This window comes from Engystomops pustulosus, chromosome 4 (genome assembly GCF_040894005.1).
Source record: "Engystomops pustulosus chromosome 4, aEngPut4.maternal, whole genome shotgun sequence".
Classification (NCBI taxonomy): Eukaryota; Metazoa; Chordata; class Amphibia; order Anura; family Leptodactylidae; genus Engystomops; species Engystomops pustulosus.
Window position 1 is genome coordinate 155967062 of NC_092414.1, and position 18037 is coordinate 155985098.

General features: G+C 40.9%; 1 protein-coding gene across 2 annotated transcripts in view; it reads left to right on the forward strand.

Moving 5' to 3' along the window:
- Window positions 1-14796, forward strand: part of AP4E1 (adaptor related protein complex 4 subunit epsilon 1) — a 43182-nt gene extending 28386 nt beyond the window's left edge. Inside the window, exons 16-21 of one of the 2 annotated variants that reach the window (XM_072148221.1) lie at window positions 590-725; window positions 1260-1515; window positions 4496-4945; window positions 5145-5329; window positions 7291-7448; window positions 11053-14796. In XM_072148221.1, the coding sequence (XP_072004322.1) occupies window positions 590-725; window positions 1260-1515; window positions 4496-4945; window positions 5145-5329; window positions 7291-7448; window positions 11053-11213 (1346 nt within the window). In that variant the 3' untranslated portion in view covers window positions 11214-14796. Of the gene's footprint in view, window positions 1-589; window positions 726-1259; window positions 1516-4495; window positions 4946-5144; window positions 5330-6934; window positions 7045-7290; window positions 7449-11052 lie in introns of those variants that run through there. The other variant, XM_072148222.1, reaches the window with a different exon arrangement.
- The last annotated feature ends 3241 nt before the right edge of the window (window positions 14797-18037 follow it).

Below are 18037 nucleotides of genomic sequence, written 5' to 3' on the forward strand. Positions count from 1 at the left end.
AATTTATTGCTCACTTCTGCAAAGTTTGTTAAATGGTGAGGTAAAGGGGTTTAATAAAAAATGTGATCAACGTGAAGAATTAGCAATTGGTGTAGCAAAAGAAGATATGATTTATTCCCTTAGGACAATCCTGCGCATCATGTACAGTAATCTGTGCATTTCTCTGGCCATAAGTAGGGGAATATGATCCCGCACTTGTTGGCCATCTGACATCCGCATGTTAGTGCTGCTTACCCTGTCGATGTCCATGGGAAACGGACGATTGTCACATGCATCGTATGCACAAGGACTTACTCTTAATAGAAGACAAAACTCTACCTTGTGATGTTGTGTATAGGAATGTTATTAATGTGGTGAAAAAAATCAAGCCTGGCAGCATTAGATTCGCCTAGTACAGCTTGTTATGTTATTTTAATTAAAATATGTGGCCACTGCAAAGAATTGAATTCTATCAGGACTAATCATCCCTTTTAACCTGCAGATGAAAGGTATTGAGACGTGTGTACAAGTTAGATGTGTCTGTATATCCAACTTAATTTAGCAGCTCAAAAAAATCCTGAAAATTGCATTTCTTACCTCTTTTTTTCAGCCTTAAATCTAGAACCCTATGGCCTGTGCTTTTCCCCTAGTCTGCCTTCTATTAGTTTGGCTGATGGACATTCCCCCTCTGCTGTCTCTGCATTATCAGAGATCTCTGGAAACAGTGGTGAGACTGGACAAAAAGAGTAAGTGCATTTTAAGCTTGTTGCAGAGATTGCGTGAGATGGCAGGGGTATATGGATGTGATGTATAGATGTTCACTGCTAACCCCTAACCCACCTCAGTCAGAAACTTGGAGGACCTGGCTCTATTATTATCTAAAGCCAGGCCTATATACAGATATTAAAGGGGGTGGCCACCTTACATTTTGTTAGGTGTGTTAGTAAGGTGACAAGATCTTAGGTAATTTACCAATATACATTTATTAAACGTTGTATAAAGTTGATTGTACAGAACCATGGAATTAATGGTGCTCTATCAGTAAATAATTGTACATTTTTTAGTATTTGGTAATTAAGGTACAATGCAGGTCACTGGTCTTACTCCTGACCTTGTATGTTCTGGATGCTGTTACCTAGAAAATGCAGATTTACCTTCAAGGAGCTGCAATACATTTTATGTTTGTACATCTCTTTAAAGCAGGTTATGGATTGGCTAATTGGGAATGTCCTAAGAAAAAGTTTTTTTATTTACATACAGTATTTTTTTCCCCCATGTAGGGAAAATCGTTTGAAAATGGAAGGTGTCAAGAAACTTTGGGGAAAAGAGGGCTACTTATTGAAAAAGGAAAGCAAAGTAAGCAAAGGAGAGTGCGTTTCCCCCCCATTAGAAAGTGGTATATCAATGGGTGAGGAAGAAGAACCGGCTGTTACTCCTGCAGAGCCCAAAGTGGAGCTTATTTCAGAGGAAGAGCGGGAAAAGAAGCAGTTGGCATCAACATTATTTGTGGGCCTGGGTTCTAATGCTATCTCATTGGTAAGTTCTGTTTGGGTCTATGAAGCAATAGTAAGTGTTCACATAATATGCAGCTGGTACTTTCTCCCAACCTTTAAATTAGAACTGTAAAGTTTAAAACCATTTGCCTAACTCTGCACTAAGCTAAAATAAGCAATTCTCTAATGTACACTAATTAGCTATCTGCTGTAGATGCAAAGAGAACATAATGTGCCATGCGACAATTCAAATAAATCTTTATTCAAAAGTTGGAGTCAACACACATATCACCCGACATAGGGATGATGGACATCATAAAAACAGCTAAAATAATTAGCTATCTGCTGCTTGCAGAGGTTTTACCTTGTCCCCCCAAACTTCTCTCGTCTTTAGCTGTCCTATATGGTTTCCTATAGTGATCAATGACAAATGGAGATGAGACTTATTGGGAGGGGCTGTAGGAGAGGAGTGCAAGAAAATCGGATCTTGGGTGATGTCACAAGCATGTGACTTATCAAATGCCTCAGGTTGTCTAATTACAAGCATTCTGTCCTTATTCATATGAATGCCCCAAGTGCTGTGGCCTCACTATTCTTAGCTGATGTCACAAACAGGAAGTGGCACCCACTTCAGAAATTGCTGAATATGATTTTATAAAAAAGTATGATACATATACCAGCCTGTATCTAAGGTTAGGAAGAAGCCAGAAGCATAATATCGTTTGAATTGCTGTCAGATGCTCTCTCCAGCTGTGCTAACACCATTTTTTGTCAGTAACTTATAGTTATACTTTAAGCTAATTTTTGGGCATAAGCTGACGTTTGTGTACATGAAGAAAAGCAGTATATACATATATTTATTGCTAACACTTTTTATCAGTTTAGCCCTCTGCAGGCTCTGTCTTTAATTCTCAGTTGGTCATAAGTCTGTGTGGAGACTAGCTGCTATGATGTCTCCCATAAACTGCACATAAAAGAGGACATCTTCTGTTTTCTCTGATCACTATTCCAGTTTGTGTGGTAGCTATGAGGCTGTAAACACTCACTAATTCCTTTGTCTCTGCTTCTCCCTAGCTCCGTCCCTGTTATGAGCTGTAGCCTAAGATGCCGTCCATCTTAGAAGGCCAAGGCCGATTCAGCCCTGTTTTTCTTTTTTAATTAAAGGGGAATTGCTTTATAGGTGACTTACTCAATTGGGGAATCTGGGGAACTCTGGTCTACCCAAGGAACCTGTGCGCAGATTTGGCCACACATGCCTGAGCAGGGAGCAGGGACGCATGCTGTGCAGGGAGCCATGGCTAGGCATTGAGGGACCATTGAACAAATTTCTATTCAAAAACGGGCTGCTATAGAGTAATAGAATATTCCAGAGCTTTTTTCCAAGTCTTGGCATTTCAGATTACCTTTTATTATTTAATTGGTCACAAACTTTGCATAAATCAAAAGAACAATTGGCTATAATACAATTTGTAATACAGGCAGTCCCCGGGTTACATACAAGATAGGGTCTGGAGGTTTGTTCTTAAGTTGAATTTGTATGTAAGTCGAAACTGTATATTTTATAATGGAAGTTCTAGACAATTTTTTTTCTTTTGCCCCAGTGACAATTGGAGTTTCAAAATTTTTGGTGTAATTGGACCAAGAATTATCAATAAAGCTTCATTACAGACATCTTACAGCTGATTATTGCAGCTGGGGACTATAGTAAAGCATCCAGAGAGCTTCACCAGAGGTCACAGTGGGCAGAGGGGTCTGTCTGTAACTATGGGTTGTCTGTAAGTCGGGTGTCCTTAAGTAGGGGACCGCCTGTATATCTTATTAGAGGAAAGCACTAAGATGGTCAGAGTTCGCATACATAGAAACCCTGCAGTGGTGAAAGTGCTAGAAGAGAAATAAATTCTGTAATAGAAGACTTTAAATCCTTATTAATGATTTATGTCCAGTTTGTTGTGAGAAGGGGTACATTGTAAGCAATTTTCAGAACAAATCATTCCCAAGGGAAGAAGATTTTATTTTTAATGTCTAGTTGCCAGGCACTGGAAATGTATTAATTCTGTATATATACATAGACCAGACAATCTTAACGAACATCAGATGTATAACTGTTGTTGATGATTTGGCTGTTTAGTCCTAAGTGTTTGGCTTACAGGGTGCCAGAATTCTGGCGCATATCTAGCACATTTGTATAGGTTTTCCTGTCTCTAGCATTTATGACTTATACATAGGATATGTCATACATATGTGGTAGCTGCAAGATCGGCCACTTAGATCTTCACCTATTTTGAGAATGGAGGTGCCTTGAACCCTGTTTCATGGCTGTGGAGAAAGGATAATTGGGCGCATGGATTTGTCATAACTGCAACAGATGGGGGAAAAATGTTTTAAACCACAACTTTTCTTAGACTACACCCCTCTCCCACTAGGCCATACTCTATAGTTGGGGAAGGCAAATAAGTGTCTGAAATACGTAAATGAGCTGGTATGAGAGAATTGGGGGTGGTCTCCTGGGTTTGTCTTCATGGCCATACCCTCCGAGCATAGAAGAACCAATGGGCTCCAATTGGTTTTAATGCCATATGGATTAGATTGTGGGCCCCCATGGGGACATGGACTGGTCTGACAAGCTTTGTGCAGCGCTACGTAATCTGTGTGCACTATATAAATAAAGGAATTATTATTTTATTGTGATGGATTTGTCTGATATTTTAACCACTTAAACTATTACATTTACTCTAGCACCGCTTTCTCACTCAATCTGGATTGTGGGGAGGGTTTGTTTACATGTAACTTTATGCCTTATGTATACATTTTTTTTATGTTCATGTAATGTACGGTTTGTGTTATGTTATCTGTTGGAAAATGGAAGATGAGTTGGAGTTTAATAAAAAAAACATCTGATTGAAAAAAAAAAATGAAATAATACATTGTTTCCCATCAGTTTTCTGGATGTGTAGTAAAGTTTTGTTGCTCTGCTCTATGGCACGGATATGGATTATTAATATGTGACCTTATTGTATTTACAGATGGGAAGATCAGATCAGACAACGCAAAAGTTCAAAAGAAAAACTAAATTTGGCAAAAAAGAAAGTGCTCAGCTTTTATATTCCCCCGGGGAGCAGAATGACCTTGGACTGACGTTACCCAATGGCGCCTCGTCGGTGGCTTCCAGGTTGCTGCCTTCACAATCGGCTGAGGAGAAATCTGAAGATGGGAAAGTTTCTTCTTTGTTTGCAAACACGGACTTGGAAACATTTCCATCCAGCACAATCCTCTCTGTGCCATCCCTAATCCCTGCGCTTGCCCAGCACTCCCATTCTGCAGTCACTGAACTGGCACGCTGTGGGACGCTCACTCTGTACTCCAGTAAAGTATGGAAAGATGACTGCCTGCTACTTGCACTGTTAATAGTTAATCCGACAAGTTCAGCAATAAAAAATATTCATCTGCAAATGGAAGACACTGAGATTCTTAAGGTAAGTTCACCTCGATGAAGAAAACACCCAGCAATGAATAGTATGCGTGAGCGATATTTTCTAACATGACAATAACTGGGAATCAACAGATGATTAAATAGAAAGTTCAAAACATAAATACAAAGATCATATTTTATAAGAAATGTGTTGGAACGCTCTGTTTCTATGGATACATTGCTGTCAATTGCTTGTATTTCAGGTTTCTGAGAGTCTTTGTTGCCAGCTTTCTCTTCTGGAGGCAAATGGAGTGCATCAGTGCTGGGGTAGTGTTCACCCTGTGCACCCATGCAAGAAAGAGTTAATAAGTGGCTGTGTGACTTACCTGGCAGAGGTGCCTTCTCAGCTTGAATTTTCTGTACATTTTGTGCTGTCTGATTTTATCAGGTAAAATAGATATATTTCAGAGAAAAATGATATATTAACTGTGCACTCTCACTGTCACAACCCCCTACAGCCCAGCGCATAATACCCCCACCACCACCACATCGCCCCACTAACATTTCTGCTAAAGAATCCTACGACTGTCTGGTTCTCAGGAATCTCAGTTGTCATTAGTTTTATCTATCCTCAAAATTGCATCTTTGATCACAATTACTGAAGTTATTAATGATGCAAAGGTCAAAAAAATAAGGGTTAATGTTTATGATGATATTAATGATGCAAGGGTGTTGCGTGTTGCTATGCATACGTCTGGTTAGAAGAGAATAGATCTTAATTTCTGGAAGTGTAAGCTTAGATGAGAAAAACAAATTCAAACTTGTTAGTAGGTCCTTGTAGTTCAATACTATATTATTTACAACATTTAATGCACAGCCAGGACCTTTCACTTGGAACTCGGTCTCCATTAATTTGGATAGCTGCATACAATCCAGATTGTCCAGAAAAACCCCATTGATATCTGCACAAAATATGCATGGTTTTTATTTGCGTATTTCCTTTGGTTTTTAGTTATGTGTATTACTTTTGTGTTGCAGATTTGTATGCAATTTTTTTTTACCTGCGATGTTACCTGATTTTTAAGGAAAAAATCTGCATTTGTAGATTTCTTGTGGATTTTCACTTGCCAGTAAGCTACCATGTAAAAAAATCACACACAGAGAACTGCAAAAGCTCGCAGAAAAGAGACTTGATTGTTTATTTTTCCCCCCCCACATTCCATGAAAATTTTTGCACAGAAAAAATAGACATCATATACATTACTTTTCACATTACTTTCATCTTTGCATAAAATCCTTGAATAACATACATTGTGTTGCAAACTACTGGTGATAGTGCAAGCAGATTAACAAATAAACTATAAAGCAGTTCCCATGTTCTTGGTGCTGCACCACTGGGGGATGAGTGAACCAGTTACAGGTTTTCTCATTGGGATGGTTGGTGTAAAATCTTCCCAAGAATAGAACAAAGATGCACATGTTTACTGAGATTTTCCAGAGATTTTAACCCCTTTTTATGGCCATTCCCTGCCCACCCCGGGGAGGATCCAAGTACTGTACCCAAACCTTGCAAATGTAGCAAAGTACCATAGACAGGGTCGGCTCCAGGTTTCAGTAGGCCCCTGGGCGACACAGCCTCAGTGGGCCCCTTTGCAGTGAACTCAAGTGGCAACATTAAAATTCTGAAACTAAAATGGTCTCCCATTCCCTAAAATATATCCTAGTTTATAATACCAAACAGCCCCCTCATGGTTATTTTATATATGCAACCTTAACCTACATGAATTTCTTTTGTGTTTCCCCCCCAGCAGCTCTGGGCTGCAGCACATGCCCAGTGCTCGCACCGGACCTGACCATAGCTTACTTACTCCCTTATGAAATTTCATCTAGAACAGCGGTGGCGAACCTATGGCACGCGTGCCAGAGAGGGCACGCAGAGCCCTCACTGCTGGCACGCGCCCCATCCCCCCAACCACTGCCAGGTGCGGACAGGCAATGTGTCAGTGCCGACTGAACACTGGTCGCTAAAGCAGCTGTTCTTTCTGTCCCTAAGGTACCTGCTCTCTACCAAATTTACTGCAGGCTCCGGAGCACTGCTGTCTTCTCACAGATTAACGCACGTTAGAAGAATTTATGCAGGCAGCAGCACGGAGCCCGTCACAGGTCAGAGGTTGTGTGGGAGGAATCACTGACGCTGGATACTCACCCAGCGTCTGCTTTATGGTTTCTTTCCACGGTGATAGATTTCCCACTTGTCAGAGCCATTGAGGCCAGACCACCTTCAGCTTTCTTCAGATTTCCTTGCCCTACATGTCACTGCACACTAAATGTTCTCTGCATGGTCTATGACTATAAAGTATAGCATGTGCCATGTACATGCATTTTAGGATTGTTTCTTGTTTTATACAGACCTCTTATGATATCCACAGAAGAGTTTGGTAAAATGTGGTCGGCGTTGTCTCATGACGTTAAGGAGAGTGTCCAGATCTCCATTCCCCACCTTTCCCTTTCTGAAGTATTTATGACCGTACAGAAAACGCTTAACTTTCATGTTGTGGAAGTTATAGGTAAGTGAATAGGTACAGTCAGCGGCACCTGTTTGGTGAACCTGTTATTAGGCAGTGGTTATTCTCCTATTTATTTTTACATTTTTTTTAACTTCTGGCACATATTTTTTAGCAAATATTTTGTTAGGTTGGTATTCATATACAGAAAAATACATGAAAATCAGAGGAGTACAGATGATCCCCAAATAATGCTCTCTAACTGTTTATGACCGATCCAAAGGATAGAATAATCAATCTTTGTTGATGTGATACCTGCTTGGATTCAGTCTTTGACAATCCAGACAGAGCTGGAAGCAGACAGATCCATAGTGTAGCGGCTGCCCAGGCTCACTGCTGGCATGGATCTCATTCATTTCAGTGGAAGCTGCATTGATCCTGGACCACTGCCGCAGTATGGACTGGGCTGCCTACATCTGTCTACAGCTGCTGGCACCTAGCATCCCCATCCTAAAGATATGTCATTAAAACTTCAGGGGCAGAAAACCCATTTAATTAGGCTGCTTCTGTATGTTAGACATGATGACAATTTTAGCATCTTCCTGTATTCCGAAAGATGTTGATTGTTTATTATCATGAAATCCTATTCCCTTAATATTATAACATGATTATATTGCATAATTCCTTCTTGTGTATATCTCCCAGGACAATAATGATCAATGTCTGCTGTCACAATCCATTGCAGAAATCTCCTACAAGCACAAATCCTGCCTATTACTAGTCACCCTGACCATCTCATTGTAAAACAGTCATGAATGACTAGGTCCAGTCTCTGATAAGTAGTAGTAATAGATGAGTTTGAGCATTCTTCCCACCCTAGGGGTTAATGTTCCCCGTACACAAAGCTGATGCCCATACCAGTCACATATGAGCTCACCTCCCTGGGAAGACCCTGTAATATTCACCCAGGAGCCATTCTGCCGAGTGCCGCTATATACTGAGAGATGCGCTGCACGAGAAAGCGAAGGATTGTAGTAATTGTTGCTATGGTAGCTGTATGTGGTCTGGCTGTAAATGGAAGCAGGCAAGCTTCTTCAGTTTAGTTAGAAGAATAGTGGATCTTACATAATGTAAGTAATAATAGTTACTGCAAATTCCTGCCACCATTGTCATGAAAACTGGCTTTCCCTGTAATGCAGGGGATTAGTCATTGGCTGGAAACGATGGATAGATGGGGCAGTGAACAGGATTATTTATCTTCACAAACTCAGAACAAAATATCTACAATTTCTCCTAGAACTTTCAATGTTATTGTGGAGAATAGGCAATCGGTATCAGATTTGTGAGGGACTCAATCTCTCGTGCCATGCACATCCGTATAAGATCATATGGGTCTAAATCTCCATGTACCATGTACATCAGTTTCAGATTGGTGAAGGCCTGAGTCTCGGCAGCCATGTACAGTGGGTGCGGAAAGTATTCAAGTATAGATTGAACATGAGTATACATGGGTGGTTAACTAGTTAACTTATGTACACTGGGTATGGAAAATATTCATACCCCTTTAACTTTTTCACTGTTTTGTTAAGATCAAAAAAGTTGTTTTTGATTTGCTCATTGATGTGCATTTCAACTTAACATAAAGATAAGTTAACAGAAATGTAGATCTTTATACATGAAATCTGAGTATTCATAAGTATTCATACACTTTGCTATGACACTCATATTTAACATTTTGTGCATTTTCTTCTGATGCTGCTTGAGACGGTTCTACTCCTACGTGTGCGTTCAGTTTTTCAGATGCAGTTTTTAAAGGTGTGGATCATAACGCGTGAGAACGTATCTTTGAGTGGTGCTGCTCCTTTTCACTTCACTTCTGGTTTGTACATTGGAAACTGCATCTGAAAAACCGAATGTGTGAACACACCCTGCATTGGAGTCCAGGTATGTCTAATTAAACTGAATGGACTTTATTAGGAAAGGCATAAATTTGTGTATATAAGACCTCAGAGTCGTGGTGGAGCACATGAGAATCATGAGGTCAAAGGAACTGCCTAAGGAGCTCAGAGACAGAATTGTGGCAAGGCACAGATCTGGCCAGGTTTACAAAATTTCTGCAGCACTCAAGGTTTCTAAAAAGACAGTGGCCTCCATAATGAAGTTTAGGACGTCCACAACTCTTCTTCACCTGGCCATCCAGCCAAACTAAGTAATTGTGGGAGTAGAACCTTGGTGAGAGAAGTAAAGAAGAACCCCAAGACCACTGTGGCTGAACTCCAGAGATGCAGTAGGGAGATGGGAGAAAATTCCACCAAATCAACTGTAGCCCTCCACCAACCGGGGCTTTATGTCAGATTGGCCAACGGAAACCTCTCCCGACTGAAAGACATATGAAAGCCACTTACAATTTGCAAAACCACTCTCCCAGGCTATGAGAAATAAGATTCTCTGGTCTGATGAGACGAAGATTGAACTTTTTGGTGTTAATTCTAAGCAGTGTGTGAAGAAACCAAGCACTGCTCATCACCTGCCAAATACAATCTCAACGGTTAGACAAGGTGGTGGCAGCATCAAGCTGGGGTTCATTTTCAGCTGCAGGGACTGGTTACAATCGAAGGAAAGATGAATTCGGCCAAGTACAGAGAGATCCTGAATAAAAACCTCTTCCAGAGTGTCCTGGACCTCAGACCGGGCCAAAGGTTCACCTTTCAACAATACAATGACCCTAATCACATAGCTAACATAACAAAGCAGAGGCTGCAGAACAACTCTGAGACCATTCTTGACTGACCCAGCCACAGCCCTGACGTAAACGTAAACCTGACGTAAACGTAAACCTGAGACTTGAAAATGACTTCCACCAATGTTCACCATCCAACCTGAGGGAACTGGAGAGGATCAAGGAAGAACGGCAGAGGATCCCCAAATCCAGGTGTGGAAACTTGTTGCATCTTTCCCAAGAAGACCCATGGCTGTACAAGCTCAAAAGGTGCTTTTACTCAGTACAGAACAGAAGGGTCTGAATACTTATGACTTGTCATATTTTAGTTTTCCTTGTTTAATAAATTGGCAAAAAATCTACATTTCTGCTTTTTTTTTCAAAATGGGATGCACATTAATCAGCAAAAAACATTCTTTTTTGCTCTAGCCAATTGGCTGCAATGAAACAGAGTGAAAAATGTAAAAAGGTCTGAATACTTTCCATACTTACTGTATATCCATATGAGATTGGTGAGGGTCTTGCTAAAAAGAGTCTGCGTCTTATAGTCCGAAGGTCTGGAAGATCCAGCACTGCCAGACCCTCCTCACTGCTGTAATGGAGATCAGGTGAAGCGCTGATAAAGCATTTCCCAATCACTCTCCCTCTTTTAGCGGCCCAACATGAGAAATACTAAGGGACCTGAAGTGATGTCAGAAGCACTGATCACATGCTCCCTGCCTCACTGTATGGTCCTACAGAAGTTTCATTTCTGTCAGGACAGAGCCAGGGGATGGGGCCAAAGAACAAGTCCGGGTCTTGCAGAGTAATAACGTGGGCAGCTGAAACAATGGGCTCTGATCACTAGTGCTTACAATCATTATACTGTATATAACGATTTTCTTTTGTCTCTATCTCCTTTAGTGTGTATATTTGTGTTCAGCTTTTGTTTTTTATTTTGTTTTTCAGGTCATGAAGGTATAGGGGCATGCCAACTGATGCCTTCTGTACCATCTCTGCTGCACTGCCACCTTCAGGAGGATATGCTGCTGGTATGGATAAGATCGTCCTCCTCTACTCTATCCAACTGTCTACTTCGCCTCTGCCAAAAAGCATTACAGGAACACTGAGGGTAGTGGGGCTTTCTCTCCTAGTCTTATGCTTTACCCCTCGTGTACCAAAGCTGCACTACTAGAGAGGAAGGACGTGATGCTGAGACACAGATTTCTATTGCTTTATTTTATTATAAAACTTTTATATCTACAGGTTATTGCAGATCATTTGTCTTGCACTTTGATGGATATAAACATCTTTTATTTTTTTAATTTTTGTTATTCTCTTCACAAGAGAGGTCTATAATTTATGCTGCACTGCGACATCAGTATACACCATAGGAGTGTGAGGATACCTCCAAGTATTTATCTCATGCTGTGTTACTGGGATGGAGTTTACTTCCCTCTCCTTTTACTGACTGCATATGTTGCTGGATAGAATATTAATGTGGCTCTCTTCCTATACACCAGTGGGTGCCCTGGCTTTTGCAAACCTGGCACAGGATCAATTGTATTATATTACTGGTTACCAATATAAACTCCTTATAAAAGATATGATAATAAACAGAAGTGGGAACTGTAAGGCTTTGTTCACATTTACATTTAGAAACACCTTAGGAGTTTTCCTTCCATCATAACTGTATGGTTGACAGTGAGCACTGCAGAGTCTGCAGCTTTATTGTGGTCATCAGGAATGCTTGAATACCCCATGTAAAGTGAGTGGTTCTTCTAGCACACATATCCAGCATGATTGTTTTGTGCTTTCCTACCCATAAACTTGGGGGTAGGTTCCCTGGCACAAATAATCAGACCTATAGTAATAATTTGTGGTGAAACCCTTAAGAGGTATTATGCTATATGCAGCGCTCCTGTTTCCTCTACTGAATGGAGTAGCAAATTGATGCCTCTGAGCTCTGTGCTCAGCAGTCTTCAGCCAGTCTCATAGAACTAAATGGAGCAGCTGGGCTCATGCTCAATCTGCCACCCCAAACATTAGTGATAACAGGATCCCTGTTCTCCTTATTACTGTGGAGTCCCATTCTCATCATCAGTGGTGGTCCCAGCTGTTGAACCCTTACCAATTTGGAAATGGCACGGGCACCAGACATAATTCAAATAATCTTCCTGCAGTTCCAAGCAACTTAAAAGTTGCTGCTTTCAGTGATATTTTAAAGTGATACTTACTTGGCTTCTTGGGACTGTAGGAAGAGGGGGAATGTGTGGACAAGGCTGAATTATCTTTGGAGGACCTTCTGCTGGCCCCATGATTCTCTGTGTACAGAGGGATCCTGGAAAGAAGCTAAAATGATGCAAATTTTCCCTCCTCCTTTCTCCTGTGTTGGTGTCCTTAGGAGGCCAGTATTATTGAATGTTGTTGAAGAATAGGGAGCAATAAGTTACTGCTTTAATTTTTGGTTGGCACCTCATGATAAATGAAGATGTTTTGGTGTTGCAATTAGGGCAATTAGTCGCTAAAAGTTTTGCCATCACTGCCCTATAAGAACCTCTTGTGGATTGGGTATTACTTCTAAAATTGAGTACATTTTCTGTTGCACTTTAGATGCAACCTGTCTCTAACTTCACAATCGTGCACTTCTTTCATGAAGGTGGAATCGGACACCTGTTTTTTTTATGACCATTGGTGTTCCCAATAATTGGACCCCCGCCGATCAGCTTGTTACACACATCTATAGTACAGAGGATAACATGAAAATTTGTGACAAGCTTTTTAATGGTGCAGTTATACAATTGTTTGTCCATATGGGTAAATGTGCCTCAAAACCCCATGTTTTCCATCTATGTTCAGTAACCGTGAACAGGTTACAATGACTGCAGCACAGCTCTGCACAGGCTATATGACAGCAAGTACAGACTCCAGAACCTTGTTACATGGTGGCTTTCTAATCCCCTCTAAAAGACCGTGTTATATGTTTATTCCTAGGATTTTATATTACTGAACTGACGTGTTTGTGGCTGTAGGGTGGTTCCACACCCAGTGGGGCAGATTTATCTATATGTCAGATTCAGTTGCAATATGCACAGGAAAGAATGGTCGAATAATAATTCTAAATGGCGCCATAATATTGTGCTACGCTTTACAGGTCATGGGTTACATTTGGAAAACAAAATATGATCTGCCTTACGACAAGTATAACCAAATGGGCTTTGTTAAAAATGGTCAGGCACCTGGATTTTGGCACATTGTTTTCAAATGTGAAAAAAAATAGGAGGTGCAGTATAAGATTGGTCTTGTCTAAGTATTACTATTAGACATTTGATAAATCTAATTTAAAATGATAAACCTGCTGCCTTTATTTGGTGCATTTTTGTGATCCAGAGGAGGATCCAGCAGGAATTTCTCCCTTTCTATCTTTCATTCCTTTTGAATGTACCTCTGGCGTTGGCTCAAAAACTGGAAAAAAAATGGGTAAAACTACTCTTAATGTTACCACTGAATGAACAACTAATGTGGATGACCAATGATAAAGCGAAGCAAATGTATAATGCAATCTGTGTTATATGGTCTCCTCTATGAATAGATGGCAAGGCTGTGGAGGAGGAAGTGGACCTCTGGAGCAGGAATGTACCTGTGTGATGGCTCTTGTGTCAGACCCCCACACCCACCCTCCTCTATTGCTTATATGGATGAAGCGGTCAACCAGAAGCATGTTTGACATCCAGCTTTACCGGTCGTTAAGACTTACACAAGAACATAAGTAACAATGTCTAAATATTTACATCCATATACTGGCCATACATTGCAGCATGTGCGTGAATCTTTGCAGAGCATATTTGGTAATGTATTGGTTATATGTACATTTAAACATTAAGGTCTGGGACCCTATAGAATATAGGGCTGTTCTCTCCCCCTACTGTACATGGACTTTCCCCTTGTGACCTATCTTGTAACATGAGTGTGGATATGTATGGTTTACTACACCGTACAAGAACCTGACTGCACCTCCACGCTGAGTGGTGTTTTCTGGGAGTTAAGGGGATTTATTTAGGAAAGTTCTTTGCTAATTTTTCAACAACAATATTCTACTGAATCCCTTTAATACCAATGACAATACTTATAGACCAAGCAAAAGTGTTGCATGAGACATGGTTGAGCGGTTAGGCCAACTAGCTATTTTCAGCACATTACAACATGCTGTAGCCTGCCTTCCAGTAGAGTACCACAAGCCGCTTTTTTGGTGATGACAGTAATAGAACAAGCTCCTGTGAGCATGAATGTAACTGCTAATATACTAAACTACATAATGCTATGTAAAACATACTGGTAGGTTGATTAGATTGTGAGCCTCATTGGGGACAGGGACTGATTTGGCAAGCTCTGTGCAGCGCTGTGTAATCTATAGGCGCTATATAAAGAATTATTATTACGTATTATTTAAGCCCTCTGTCTCACTCATGGAAATATCCCACTGATGCATATATGGTGTGCCCCTTACAGCAAAGCCCAACTTGAGCTGCATGATGCCAGTCTGTTGCGTAGGATAAAGCGGTGACATGAATTAATGTGGATGCCCTCTTATTGCTTCTGTCCAGCTATGCAGTTAGTTGACTTGGGCCGCATATTCTTTGTGTGTTCTTGTCATTGACTTATCCAGGACCTGTTTAACACTGTCTGTGCCTTTAAGTAAAATTTTAAACAATGTTTCTGTTACTTCTTTATATTTTGCTTTTCCTAAAGACCCAAATAATATTTATGGAGGTGGACGGGAGAAATAGACTGGATTACAAGCACATACGGATAAATTCCTGAAAATGTATTTTGTGACACATTTTTATGATTATATTCTAAAGGTCTGAATATTCTAAAGGCGTAGAAAAGTCTCTAAAAAACTACTGCTAGTGCATCACCCTACAAAGCCAGATTTTTGACTTGCGCCGTGGTCAAGACAATCTCCTGCAGTTCAAACCGAGCATCAGTATGGGGAAGAAAGGTGATTTGAGTGCCTTTGAACGTGGCATGGTTGTTGGTGCCAGAAGGGCTGGTCTGAGTATTTCAGAAACTGCTGATCTACTGGGATTTTCACGCACAACCATCTCTAGGGTTTACAGAGAATGGTCCGAAAAAGAAAAAACATCCAGTGAGCGGCAGTTCTGTGGGCGGAAATGCCTTGTTGATGCCAGAGGTCAGAGGAGAATGGGCAGACTGGTTCGAGCTGATAGAAAGGCAACAGTGACTCAAATCGCCACCCGTTACAACCAAGGTAGGCAGAAGAGCATCTCTGAATGCACAGTACGTCGAACTTTGAGGCAGATGGGCTACAGCAGCAGAAGACCACACCGGGTGCCACTCCTTTCAGCTAACAACAGGAAACTGAGGCTACAATTTGCAAAAGCTCATCGAAATTGGACAGTAGAAGATTGGAAAAACATTGCCTGGTCTGGTGAGTCTCGATTTCTGCTGCGACATTCAGATAGTAGGGTCAGAATTTGGCGTCAACAACATGAAAGCATGGATCCATCCTGCCTTGTATCAACGGTTCAGGCTGGTGGTGGTGGTGTCATGGTGTGGGGAATATTTTCTTGGCACTCTTTGGGCCCCTTGGTACCAATTGAGCATCGTTGCAATGCCACAGCCTACCTGAGTATTGTTGCTGACCATGTCCATCCCTTTATGACCACAATGTACCCAACATCTGATGGCTACTTTCAGCAGGATAATGCGCCATGTCATAAAGCTGGAATCATCTCAGACTGGTTTCTTGAACATGACAATGAGGTCACTGTACTCAAATGGCCTCCACAGTCACCAGATCTCAATCCAATAGGGCATCTTTGGGATGTGGTGGAACGGGAGATTCGCATCATGGATGTGCAGCCGACAAATCTGCGGCAACTGTGTGATGCCATCATGTCAATATGGACCAAAATCTCTGAGGAATGCTTCCAGCACCTTGTTGAATCTATGCCACGAAGAATTGAGGCAGTTCTGAAGGCAAAAGGGGGTTCAACCCGTTACTTGCATGGTGTACCTAATAAAGTGGCCGGTGAGTGTATACAGTCATATGAAAAAGTTTGGGCGCCCCTATTAATCTTAATCATTTTTAGTTATCAAAATTTGGGTTTTTGCAACAGCTATTTCAGTTTGATATGTCTAATAATTGATGGACACAGTAATATTTCAGGATTGAAATGAGGTTTATTGTACTAACAGTAAATGTGCAATATGCATTAAAACTTAATTTGACAGGTGCAAAAGTATGGGCACTTCAACAGAATAGTGACATTAATGTTTAGTAGATCCTCCTTTTGCAAAAATAACAGCCTCTCGTCACTTCCTGTAGCTTTTAATGAGTTCCTGGATGAAGGTATTTTTGACCATTCCTCTTTACAAAACAATTCCAGTTCAGTTAAGTTTGATGGTCGCCGAGCATGGACAGCCCGCTTCACATTATCCCACAGATGTCCAATGATATTCAGGTCTGGGGACTGGGATGGCCATTCCAGAACATTGTAATTGTTCCCCTGCATGAAAGCCTGGGTAGATTTGGAGCAGTGTTTTGGATCATTGTCTTGCTGAAATATCCATTCCTGGTTTAACTTCAACTTCGTCACTGATTCTTGAACATTATTCTCAAGAATCTGCTGATACTGAGAGGAATCCATGAGACTCTCAACTTTAACAAGATCCCCGATGCCAGCATTGGCCACACAGCCTCAAAGCATGATGGAACCTCCACCAAATTTTACAGTGGGTAGCAAGTGTTTTTCTTGGAATGCTGTGTTTTTGGCCGCCATGCATAACACCTTTTGTATGACCAAACAACTCAATCTTTGTTTTGGCTTGTCCAAATGTGCTTTTGGATACCTCAGGCGACTCTGTTTGTAGCGCGCTTGCAGAAACAGCTTCTTTCGCATCACTCTCCCATACAGCTTCTCCTTGTGCAAAGTGCGCTGTATTGTTGACCGATACACAGTGACACCATCTGCAGCAAGATGATGCTGCAGGTCTTTGGAGGTGGTCTGTGGATTGTCCATGACTGTTCTCACCATTCTTCTTATCTGCCTTTCTGATATTTTTCTTGGCCTGACACTTCTGGGCTTAAGAACTGCCCCTGTGGTCTTCCATTGCCTTACTATGTTCCTCACAGCGGAAACTGACAGGTTAAATCTCTGAGACAACTTTTTGTATCCTTCCCCTGAACAATTATGTTGAACAATTATTGTTTTCAGATCATTAGAGAGTTGTATTGATGCCTCCTCAGAGGAGATTCACATAGGAGAACAACTTGTAAGTGGCCGCCTTAAATCCCTTTTCTCATGATTGGATACACCTGGCTATAAAGTTCAAAGCTCAATGAGGTCACCAAACCAATTTAGTGCTTCAGTAAGTCAGTAAAAAGTAGTTAGAAGTTTTCACATCAAGCAAATGATAAGGGTACCCATACGTTTGCACCTGTCCAAATTTGTTTTAATGCATATTGCACATTTCTGTAAGTACAATAAACCTCATTTCAATCCTGCAATATTACTGCGTCCATCAATTATTAGATATATCAAACTGAAATAGCTGATGCAAAAACCCACATTTTGATAACTAAAAATGATTAAGATTAATAGGGGTGCCCAAACTTTTTCATATGACTGTATGTTTCTTCTCTACCCTCCCCCGCCTACATTTGTTAGACTCTGATTCTATGTAAATTGCTTCAAAAACTAACACACATTACACAGTGATAGAAAAATGTGGCTTCTTTTTCAGAACGGATTGAGTTTTTCTTGTATTTTAGTGATGTAAATGAATTGATTGACAGGCGTCTCTGTATGCTCATAGAGGGAAGGCTGCCAAGACCTGTCACTCGGCTCCTACAGATGGAAAGAGCAGAGACAATGACAAGTACTGAAGATTTTCCTACAAGACTAGATAGCAATCTGTGCAGTCTTTT